Genomic DNA, 11,529 nt, shown 5'->3' on the forward strand with positions numbered 1-11,529 from the left:
TAGTTTCTCAGTAGTACTTAACCCCTTTATCTGTTTACTGGTTTATTTATACGTTTATGGCCTAGCTCGTTCACTGCCTCACCCCTAGGGCCTAAATGGTGGTTGGCACATAGGAGGTGCTCAATGAGGAGGAGTTGATTGAGCACCTACTGTATGCCAGGCGTTTCCTGGACACTGAGGACCCAGCAGTGACTCTATTCTAGCCCCGCCCTTCCATTCTGGGTGCAGTGGGGAGGGGAGAACTGAGGGAAGACACCAAGCAAGTTAATACACAAGAACATTTTAAATAATGAGTTCAGTGAAAACAAGGATCTGATAAAGATACATGGGGAGGGGTCTTCTCTCTGCTGGGGTCAGAGATGGGCTGATTCACAAATATCAAACACTCACGAATAAGTGGGCACAGTGACCGAGTCAGGGGTGGAGGAGAGGGGAGTTCCAGATAGAGGGAACTGCACATGCAAAGGCCCTGAAGTGGAAACAAGTTAGGCTCCGTTAAAAAAAAATAGTTTGGCTCAGTAAATAGTTGTTGAATAGATTAACTAGAGAAGATCCTAGAAGGAATTGGTTACAGGGTTCAGCCCTGGAGGGCCTGGAGGGTGGTAGCAGGTTGCCAGCTGTGATGAGGGAAGGGCGCGCCTGCGGAGAGAACGGCTTCGGCAAAGGTCTGGGTGGTCCTCCTGTTGGGTTCTGTCCCAGGAGCGGACTGGACCGGCCAGGAGCCCTGGACTCTCCTTTATCCCGACGTCTAGGACTCTGATAAGAAACAGTCCCCAAAAGTAGGGAAGAGGTCATGGCAGAGCAGAGGCACCCAGACTTCGGCCTTTGCCCCTTGCCTGCAGGAAAAGCACAAAACATCAAGATAACGGGTCTTCTCTCCCCTCCCCCCAGCCTGCCCTGGTATCACTGGCCCTTTACCCTGTCCGTCTTGCCTGTCCCCCAATCAGCAGCCGGGGGTGGGCTGGGAGCACCCCAGGACTATTTCAGCATCTTTGGGGGGTGGGGAGACAGATCCACAGACAGGAACAAGACTCGGGGTGAGCCTCTACGGATCAGAGCCACGGAAAGTAGCTGGAGGCAGAGCTGGCCGAGCTCATGAATGGAGATTTACCAGCTGGAAAGGTGAGCCCTGCCTGGGTCCGAAGGTGGAGGGAAGGTCTCTGCCAGGAAACTCTCCCCAAGCTCCCAGCGCTGGAAGGGAGCCCCCACACATGGCACAGCTGGGAAGACAGGCCCAGAGAGAGAACGCAGTGACCAAGACCATGCCTCCATTCCAGGCCTGCTCTCTGATTTCTCCCAGGCCCCCCGCCTCCCCAGGAGGGGGCACATGGGCAGGCTGGCAATGAGAGGGCCAACTCTATCCGCCTCCAGGGAGTGACCAGGCTGATTATCCCTGTGGGTATATCTGCTAGCACTTTTTAAAGAAACTGGCTCTCACCTCCCCCCCAACCCCCCCAACTCTGGGTCAGCCCCTGAGCACTGATTTGGAGGTGGAAGCCAGGCCTAGGGATTGAGTGGAGATTGAACTTGGGCTGGGCAGGCCTGGGGTGTATGCAGATGGGAGATGGGGAGGGGAGGGGCTGTGTGACCCTCATGCCTGTCCGTCCTTCCCCAGATGGCGTCCTCCACCTCCCTGGTGGGCCCCATCGACAGCCTGGAGCTCCTGGACCTCCTGTTTGATCAACAGGATGGAATCCTGAGACATGAAGATCTGGGCGAGGACTGGGGCCACGCCGGAGACCAGGTGAGGCCCCCACTGCAGATAGAACTTCCCTGGGCTCGGTAGCATGTCCGGCTCACGGTGTGTGATTTCAGCAAAGCACATTGTTGCATTGAACCTCTCAGCTCCCCCAGGGGCGGGCAGCATCGGTGCCTTGGAAGTGATGAATCCGAGGCCCAGTCCCTTGTCTGGGTCGCACAGCAGTTTGGAGTTGGGTCCAAACTCAAACTCAGGGCTCGTGCCTTGACCAGGCTGGATGGCGTTCTCACGGCACATGATTGTGTTCAAGCCCCACAAGCCTTCATTCTGGTAGAAAGGACAAGGGAGGCCCAGAGAGGGTCAGGGGCTTGCCCAGAGTCACACAGCAATCCAGAGCAAAGCACAGACCTCCTCACTCCCGCCCCCTCCTCCCAGCAGGTCCTGCCAGCCCCGGACTCGGAGGATTTCTTCAACTGTATCTTGGGTTCTGGAGACTCAGTGCCAAGCTCTCCTCTCTGGTCTCCTGCGGACAGTGACAGCGGCATCTCTGAAGATCTGCCCTCCGACCCCCAGGACACCCCTCCACACAACGTGCCCGCCACCGCCCCGGCCGGCTGCCATTTCTCGGAGTCTGGCAAGGGGCTCTGCCCCTCCTACCTTCCTGTCCCCCACAGCCCCAGCAGGCCTCCTGGGCCAGTGGCCCAAGTGCTCGAGGCCTCCGTGGCTATAGACCTGGGTGAGTTCTGTGTCTTTTCTCACTGCCCTTGCCTCTCTACACACATACCCACCCTTTTGAGATGGATGCTCTCATGGGCCCCTGTTCCAGATGGTGAAACTGAGTTCCCATGAGGTTAAGCAACAAGTCCAAGTCACAGAGCTGGGATGCACCCACGGCAGGCTGGCCGTGGCACCAGGTGTCATGCGGCCAACCTCGTCTTTGTACCTCCCAGGCCTGGGTCCTAGTAGATGCTCCATGACAGGGAGAGAGGTCGTGGACCCCCATGGCGAAGGCCTCTTCTCGGGGGAGGCCTTATGCAGAAGACACCCCAGCAGGGCATCCTTTGTCCTTTGAGCCTTGCAGTGGGGTGGGAGCTCTTGTGAGTCCCCTTGGAGAGTTGAAGAAATTGAGGCTCAGAGAGGTTTAGTTACTTACCCAAGGGCACACGTCTCACGCCATGAGAATGAGACGCTAAGGTTTGTGCTCTGGAGAGCAGCTCACTGACAGTGGGCCGGGCACAGGTGGGAGGGAGCCAGAGGTGAATCAGACCTGGTCCCTGCCCCAAAGGCAGATAAGGCCTGGCTGGCTGCAAATCTGGTTGAGAATCCTGGGCGATAAGAGCCTCTCTCTCCTGATTGGCTCTACCCCCAGCTCCTGAGTGGGCCCCTCGACTATGTCCTGATGAATTTGGGTTTCTATCTTCCAGAGAGGGGAGCCTGAGGCACCAGCCGGGTCTGTCCCCTTCAACCCAGGCCTCGGGGCCCCAAGTTGTACCAAAAATCCTTAGCACATTGCGGTCAATCCTGGAAGCCTTGGTGGAGGAGGCAGGTAGAAGCTGGGAGGTCAGAGCCCCCCACCTGACACTCTCCCTGCTTTTGTCCCCGTCTGCCCGGGTTAGAAATGTGGAACCCGGGCCTCTATCCTGAGGAGCAGGCTGAGCTGGCAGTGTCGCCCCCGAGCTGCAACCTCACGGTGAAAGACCTCCTCCTCTCCGGCAGTGGCGGAGATCTGGTGAGCAGCCTCTACCCCCAGCTCCCAAGCATCAGAGCTGGGAGGGCCGCTGGGGTGCACGGAGCCCCAACATCCCCATTTCAGAGACTGAAAAACTGAGTCACAGACAAAGGCTGGATTCGTCCAGGGTCACATCCAAATCAAGTCTGTGGCTTCCAGTCCTGAGTTCTCTATCTCCTGAGCTGGGACATTTTCTACTATAGTGGTAGTAAAAAAATAAAAAATAAATCTAAAACTTACTGAGCACCTACTACAGGTCAGACACTCTTCTACATGCTTTAAATGTATAATATTTTAATTCACAATAACCCTGAAGATTGGGGATCATATTATATATTTTTAAAAATAGTTTTTATTGATTTCAGAGAGGAAGGGAGAGGGAGAAAGAGATGAGAATCATCTATTGGCTGCCTCCTGCACTCCCCCTACTGGGGATCGAGCCTGAAACCCAGGCCTGTGCTCTGACCAGGAATCAAACGGTGACCTCCTGGTTTATAGGTTGACGCTCAACCACTGACCTACCCTGGCCAGGCAGGGACTCATATTATCTTAATTTTAGATATAACGAAATGGGCACAGAGAAGTTCATTTGCCTTTAGCCACCCAGCGGCTGCAGGCTCCATCCCTGGGCTGGCCTGTTGGGCCTGTTGGGCCCATTCCATGCTGACTGAGGGCTTCAAGTACCTCTCAACCAGATCTAACAACCCAATTAGTGCCCTCACTCCTCAAGGCCCAGAGAAAGTCAAGGCCCAGAGAGCTTAAATCCAAGTGACACAGCAAACACGTAGCCCAGTAGGATTTGAATTCCAGTTTGTCTAATACCGAAAGTCATCCAGACAGGCTCTAGGCTAGACCAAAATGCCCCTCCCAACTTGAAAGATGTGGGGTGAGCACCAGCCGTGTGCTCAGTCTCTGGGGATCTCATGAAAGTGTACCAATAAGGGAGAGAGGCTGGAGGGTCACTGCAGGTCCTGGAGGGCATCCTAGAGGAGGTGGAACCCTAGCGGCCTTGAAGGATAGGAAAGGAGAATGATTGCTTTGGAAACGCTAACTGGGTCTGGTAAATGCATCAAGTTCAGTATCATTGTTCTTCATGTCAACAACCTTAAGATGTGGGAGACCTTATCCCCATTTCACTGATGAGCACACTGAGGCTTGGGCCCTGGAGAGAAAATGGTTGGACTCATCAATGAACTGGAGTTCTAGGTAGTGGAGTTTGACCCAAAGAATGACAGGCTGCCCCCAATCTCCACCTTTATGCCTGAGTCTCCCACTCCTTAGAAATGTGACATTGCTAAGACTTGGACATTCTGATGACAAGATTCTTTCATTTTTAATGTTTATCTTGAATAATTTAAATTTAATCGAAACTATCCTGAATAGGGAAATGCATTCACACAGTCCAAGTTCCAACGGAACAAATGCGTAGATTGGGAGACCCACCTTCTCACCCCGTTGCCCAGACACCCAGCTCCCCGCACAGGTTCAGTTTTTTTCCAAAAAGAGATACCTTTAAAAACAAGTTTAAAATAAAAGGTAGCGGGCCACATGCAACAATGAGACCCGTGGCTGACCCCTTTTTTTTAAGTTGACAGTTTATTATGGAGATCGCTCCATAGCATGACGTGGAGAGCCGTCCCTTTTCAGGGTTGTGTAAAACTCCATTGTGCAAATGGGCCGTGCCTTATTTGCTGGATATTTTTATTGCTTCCAATCCTTTGCCATTGCAGACAGTGTTACAATGAGTGTGCACAGCCCAGAATGGTGCCTGGAATGTAGTAGGTGGCTATCAACAGCTGTCTCGTGTCTTTGTTAAGTGAATGAAAATCCTGTATGTCCCTGCTTTTGCATATGTGGGAGGGTATCTGTAAGACCAATTCTTGGAAGAGGAGTTGCTGGGTCAAAGGGCTGTGTGCTGGCCAGTGGGGACTCTACAGCAGATGGATGGATTGTTGCTCAAATCTGATGCCTCTTTCATTTCCCAAAGGCTGTCCCTCTCTCTGCCCCCAACGAAATTCCCCTGGTTTTTCCATAGCAACAGCATGCCTTGGCAGCACCCCACCTGTTGAGACCTGGGACTGGGCACTGCCCGGAACTAGTGCTGACCGAGGACGAGAAGAAACTGTTGGCCAAAGAAGGCATCTCCCTGCCCACCCAGCTGCCCCTCACCAAGGTGAGTTGGTGAGACCCGTGGCTGAGTCTTTCCCCCTTCCTGCCGCCAGCTGCCCCTGAGCCTCACCTTTAGGCCTCCCACACTAAAACAGTTGGGCGTGTCTACCACCGGAGTAAAAAAGTCATCCAAAGAGCCAGCTTAGCAGGACCTCTTTCTCTCGCCACAGTTCTCACCCAGCCCTTTCACGTAATGTCAACACCCGAGTTTGCCATTCCAATTGGAAGACATTAGTGTTGGTATCAGCGGGCCCCATGAAAAGCACTGGTCTCAGATATGACCAGAAGGTGGCGCAACGGCACCATACACAGAGTGTGGTAGCACGTTACTAACTGGGAATAGGAGCTGGATAGATTCCAGGACCCAGGACTCTCCTAGGGACTCTGCAAGAATTTAGGGGTAGGAAAGCTGGACTTGAAATCATCAGGAGTCTGCCCCCATGTCCCCGGGCCTGGGATGGCTCCCCTGGGAAGAGAATGGGTGAAATTGTGGGGTCCAGACAACAGAGGAGACCCTAGCCTGACTCAGCCTGTTCTCCATGTCACCTGGCAGTATGAGGAGCGAATCCTGAAAAAAATCCGCCGGAAAATCCGGAACAAACAGTCAGCCCAAGAAAGCCGTAAAAAGAAGAAGGAATATATTGATGGCCTGGAGACTCGGTAAGGCTGGGTCCTGGGCTCACTCAGGGGAAACTGAGGCCCAGAGAAAGGGGTGTAATGGGCCTGAGGTCAGTTTTTAAGGTCTGACAAAATTAGGGTCATCTTCCCTCTCCAGGGGAGACCTTTTTTCATGTGAGTTGCAAGGATGGGATATGCCTAGAGCTAGCTCAGGGCAAGGGTTTCAGGGTCCCTTTGTCTCCAGAATATGTGGTACCAAGAGAGAGGGAGGTATTATCCATCTTGTCTGGCTCCGTGCCAGAACATGGGGTATGGGATGCATACGGCCCTGGTTGAGATCACTGGTCCCAGAGCTGTTGTGACGGCCAAGAATGACTTTATGGAATGTTACAGGTCTATTTGGGTTTCCTACTTATTCCTGGGTCCGTTTTGGGATGTTATGTTTTTCTGTGAAGATGCCGATTTCAAATTTATTGACATAAAATGGCTTCTAGTTTTCTCCTATTATTTTTAAATGTTTTTATTGATTTTAGAGGGAGAGGAAGAGAGAGAGAAACATAAATGAGAGAGAAACATCAACATCGACTGGCTGCCTCCTGCACATCCCCCCCCCCCCCCCCCCCCCCCCCCGCTAGGGATTGAGTCTGAAATCCGGGCATGTGCCCTGGCCAGGAATCAAACTGTGACCTCCTGGTTCATGGGTCGATGCTCAACCACTGCACAACACTGGCTGGCTTATAATTCTGCCCTTCTTAATAATTCGTTTATTTGTGCCTTCTCTTCCTTTTTTTATCTTTTTGATCAATCTTGTTAGAAGTTTGTGTATTTTATTAGTCTTTGCAAAGAATGGATTTCTGGCTTTCCCTCCCATCCAATTGTATTTTTCTTTTCCCGTTCTTTCATCTCTACTGTAAGCTTTGTTATGTCTTTCTTAGACTGGCTTTTTGTGTGTGGGGTGGTGGTGGTGGATTTTATGCTGTTGCTTAGCTCATTGAGCTGAATGAAGGCTATAATTTCCCTCTCAGCACCACCTTCGCTGCGTCTCACACATTTTGATTTGTACTACTGTCATTGCCATGTGGACCCTAGGTGTTCTCTAATTCTTCTTTATCTTGTGAGTTATTTAGAAAGAGGACCTTTCAGAGAGGGAGTGTCTTCTCTTCCCTGGTTGTGATGTGAGGACTGACACAACCTGCTGCTGTGATCTGAGTATTTAGACTCCACATCTGAGTGGTCTGGGCCACGACCAGGTTCACAGATGGATGCAGAGGGAAAGGTGTTCCATCAGAACCCTAGATGGAACAATAGTCATTGTCTTGTTCCTCAAATGCAATCTGCCAAGCCCCTACTCAACTGTGCTTCATGCCATCCTCCCAGCCCCTCTGTGAACTAACTAATTGTAACCCAACTTTACAAATGAGGGGCCTGAGGTCCGGTCAGAGAGCTGAGTGGCTCAAGGTCGCAGGGATGGTGAAGGGTGTCACTTGGTTCTCCTTGGACGCCCAGACTCCCTGCTATTTCATCTTCTGGAAGCATCACTGCCTGACTTCGGCATTCCATTCCAATCAGGGGGGCTCAGACTTGAATGAAGCCCCCACACCAATGCAGAGATGGGGCCTAGAAACCTGGCAGACATGGGTCAACCCTGGCCCTCGGACTTGCCAGGGTGACTTGGAATAAGTGACTTCCCCTCTTTGGCCTCGGGTTCCCTGCCTGGGAAGTGGAGCCTCACAGGAAGAGGTGATGGGACCGTCGGTGACCGGCATACCCTGAATGTCACTGTGCCTTGTCCCTGCAGCATGTCGGCCTGCACTGCCCAGAACCAGGAGCTTCAGAGGAAGGTCTTACATCTCGAGAAGCAGAACCAGTGAGTCTTGGTCCAGCCAGGGCAGAGGAGAGGGGGAACCGGCCCCCAAATCCCTGACAGGAGAGGTGAACATTGTGGGGGAGGGGGGCAACTTCTGTGATGGCAGGGCAGAGCGGGGGTCAGGGACGGCGGGGGGGGGGAGGTAAGGATTCCACCTAGAAAGGAGGCAGGCTGCATAGCGGAGAAGATTTGGATCTGGGGTCTTAAAAAATGTATAAGAGTTCATGGGGGAAGCTACTCTCTGTAGAGGAAATGGCATATGAATGGCCTGAGGCTAGGAGCATGGTGTATTGGAGACTATACATAATTCCATCTAAGGGGTGCATCCACTTAGTCAGTTTATTTAGCATCTGTTCTGCATCAGACATAGTTCTGGGCACTGGGACCACAAATGAACAAAGACTCAGTCCCTCCACTTAAAGAACTCACAGTCTAGTGGGAGACATACTCAAGACAAACAAAAATATATGAAAGATCACACAAATAGTGATAGTTCTTAGGAAGAAAAACAAAGTAGAGTGAAGGGCTATTTTATATTGATTTGAGAGAGAGAAACATTGATTTGTTGTTCTGCTTATTTATGCATTCATTGGTTGATTCTTTTTTTAAAAATATATTTTTATTGATTTCAGAGAGAAAGGGAGAGATAGAAACATATATGATGAGAGAGAATCTTTGATCGGCTTCCTCCTGCACACCCTCTACTGGGGATTGAGCCCGCAACCCGGGCCCTTGACTGGAATAGAACCTGGGACCCTTCAGTCCACTGGCCAATGCTCTATCCACTGAGCCAAACTGGCTAGGGCCTTTGGTTGATTCTTGTATGTGCTCTGACCAGGGATCAAACCTACAACCTTGGAAAATCGGGACGGTGCTCTAACCGTCTGGTGCTTTGTTACCCAGCCAGGGCTGCGGGGCTATTTCAGATAGGAAGGTCAGATACAGTGTTATTTGAGACGAGGCCTAATGGGATGAGAAAAAAACCAGCTGCCAAGAGACCTGGGGGAACAGTGTCCTAAAAGAGAGAATAGCCTGTGCAAAGGTCCTGGGGCCCAGCATGCTGGAGGCATGGTGAGGAGGCCAGTGTGGCTGGAGCAGAGTGAGTGAGGGCGAGGGAGGGAACAGGGGCAAGTTGTGCAGGGCTTCAGCTGCAGAGAGGACTTGAGGGAGGTGGGAGCCCTGAGAGGGTTGGAAGAAGCTGTTTCACGTTTGGAAAGCGTCTCCGGTTGCTGAGTGGGGGCAGGAGAGGCAGGGGGGCAGGAGGGGGGGTAGAGCTGAGGGGGACCAGAGAGGAGGCTTGGGTTGGCATCCAGGTGAGCGATCCTGGAGGCCTGGATGGGGTGACAGAGAAGTGGGTGGGATGCCATTGGAGATTTACCAAACCAAAGCTGGGACTTGTAAGAGCAGGGGGGCCTTGAGGGGTGGACAGAATCCAGACATCAGCTATGCTGGGGAACCCAAGAAATGGACAGAGGACCAGGGTAAGGCCCTGTAGGGCTCAGCCAAGGCTGCTCGTTCCACTAAGGTCCCTCTTGGAGCAGCTGAAGAAACTCCAGGCCATTGTAGTCCAGTCCACCAGCAAGTCAGCCCAGGCAGGCACCTGCATAGCGGTGAGTTCTACCCCTGCTCTGATGGCCCCCAGGATAAAGGGGTTCCTCAGCCTTGACAGACTGGCCTGTGGGAGGGGGAAAGGTGTGAGTAGCATGGCCCTGGCCCCAGTTCAAGCATAATCCAGTCTTCTGGGCCTCAGTTTCCCTGCCCAAAAGATGGGTGTGCTTATAGGGATGGTGGAGGGATGGGGTGACCCCACCCCCATCTCTGGCAGGTCCTGCTGCTCTCTTTTGCCCTCATCGTCCTCCCCTCCATCAGCCCTTTTGCCCTCAACAAAGCCGAGAGCCCCGGAGACTTCACACCTGTGCGAGGTAGGTGGGCCAGGATCACTTCGGGGTCCCCTCTGGGCTGCATCATGGACATCCCCATGGCTCCTCACGTCCCAATACTGGGCCTCTGGGGGAGGGGGAAGGAGCCCCCCATGCAGCTACTCCCTGAAGCTGGGAGATAAGGAAAGAAGGACCACCAGTCTCCCCACCCCATCCCTCATGAACTCCCAACCCTCTCTCAGTCTTCTCCAGAACTTTGCACAACGACGCCGCTTCCCGTGTGGCCCCCGACACCAGGCCAGGTTCCGAGGCCCCAGGACCTCAGGCCGAGGCTGGCGCACCTCAGGGAGGGTCTCCACGCAGCCCCAGGGTGCACTGGAAATCCCAGGACATGCTGGCTCTGGAAAACTCGACGGAGGAGCTGAACAAGTCGACCCTGGTCCAGGGCAACTGGGCAGAGGAGCTGAGCCAGGCCACCCTGCTGGACTGGGCCTCATCTGAGCCAGCACTCAGCCCAGGTCTGGTGGGGCTGGAGGCGGTGGGGGAGGAGCTGTGAGTGCCACCTGGATGTGACTCCAGGCCTCTGCTCAGGGGCCGTGTGGTGGGCGCTGCAGTGGAGGCAGGGGATTGGAGGTGAGAGAGACCCCTGTGGAGATGCCAGGATGGAGATGCATAAACACACAGTTACATACCCAGGGACCCAGACACAGGAGCAGAAACTGATGCTCAGACCCAGGGCAACCCTGAGGCCACAAAGCCTGAGAAATACAGACAGACCCAGGCACAGGACGGACAGGCAGATACATGTGACCCACAGACCCTGACAGACATAAACACTCAACGTGCCTCAACAATTGCGCTGCCTGGGGACTCCTCCCCTCCCTTCACACACAGGGAGGAGGAAGTGACTGAGACTGCAGGGGGCCTGGCCCCTAAGCCGTGGCTGGGCTCTGAACTTGGGATGGCCGTGGCCACCCTCCACCTTCTCTGACTGCCGTGATCCTTAATAAAATATTGTGACAGAACATGGCTGGTGTGGGAGTGTAACTGGATAGAAGCTGGAGTGTGGGGCTCTCCAACCCCCAGAAGGTGGGGCTGGGCGAGCCTGGGGTGGGGGAGTAAAGTGGGAGATTCCAGGCACCCAGGCTGGAGAGGCGGCCCATGAGGCGCCAGGCATGTCTTCAGCACCGTGGAGAGCGGCAGCCGACGGAGCGCGAGGTCCTGGTGTCTTTGGCGGCCTCCAGACGCCCTGCAAGAGCATCCGCCTTCCTTCCGAGAGGGCCGGGCTGCCCACCTGCTCGCCTCACCCATGAAGAGACTGAGGGCCTGTCTAAGGTTACCGCTGGGTTGGGGTGGAACCCAGTTTCACCTGAGCTCTTAGGGGTCACCCCAGCCCTGCCCCTTTGCGCAGGTGTCCCAGGGCTGCAATCGCGACCAAAGGATCTTTCCTTGCGTGGTTCACAGCCTAGCAGTGAGGGCAAATATTAAAACCCATGCAGATAGGTACACAATTACAAACTGAAAGTTTAAGGAGCGCCAGCAGCTATTGCCCTGCGTCTGGACTGCA

At 53.6% G+C, this 11,529-nt stretch overlaps 1 protein-coding gene across 4 annotated transcripts; it reads left to right on the forward strand.

The window, feature by feature from the left end:
- The first annotated feature begins 1,011 nt into the window (after positions 1 to 1,011).
- On the forward strand, positions 1,012 to 10,987 carry CREB3L3 (cAMP responsive element binding protein 3 like 3). Of its 4 annotated transcripts, none has more exons than XM_070415818.1 (10): positions 1,012 to 1,122; positions 1,616 to 1,744; positions 2,135 to 2,435; positions 3,316 to 3,428; positions 5,464 to 5,601; positions 6,151 to 6,257; positions 8,014 to 8,082; positions 9,608 to 9,692; positions 9,908 to 10,004; positions 10,205 to 10,987. In XM_070415818.1, exons 1-10 carry the CDS (start codon positions 1,096 to 1,098, stop codon positions 10,516 to 10,518), a joined length of 1,380 nt encoding a protein of 459 aa, XP_070271919.1. In that variant the 5' UTR covers positions 1,012 to 1,095; the 3' UTR covers positions 10,519 to 10,987. The 4 variants fall into 4 exon arrangements, with proteins under 4 accessions (XP_070271919.1, XP_070271921.1, XP_070271920.1 ...); XM_070415820.1 differs by having other exon boundaries at positions 9,952 to 10,004; XM_070415819.1 differs by having other exon boundaries at positions 2,138 to 2,435.
- The last annotated feature ends 542 nt before the right edge of the window (positions 10,988 to 11,529 follow it).

This window comes from Myotis yumanensis, unplaced genomic scaffold (assembly GCF_028538775.1).
Source record: "Myotis yumanensis isolate MYYU_CA2020_CCGP unplaced genomic scaffold, mMyoYum1.0.hap1 SCAF_5, whole genome shotgun sequence".
Classification (NCBI taxonomy): domain Eukaryota; kingdom Metazoa; phylum Chordata; class Mammalia; order Chiroptera; family Vespertilionidae; genus Myotis; species Myotis yumanensis.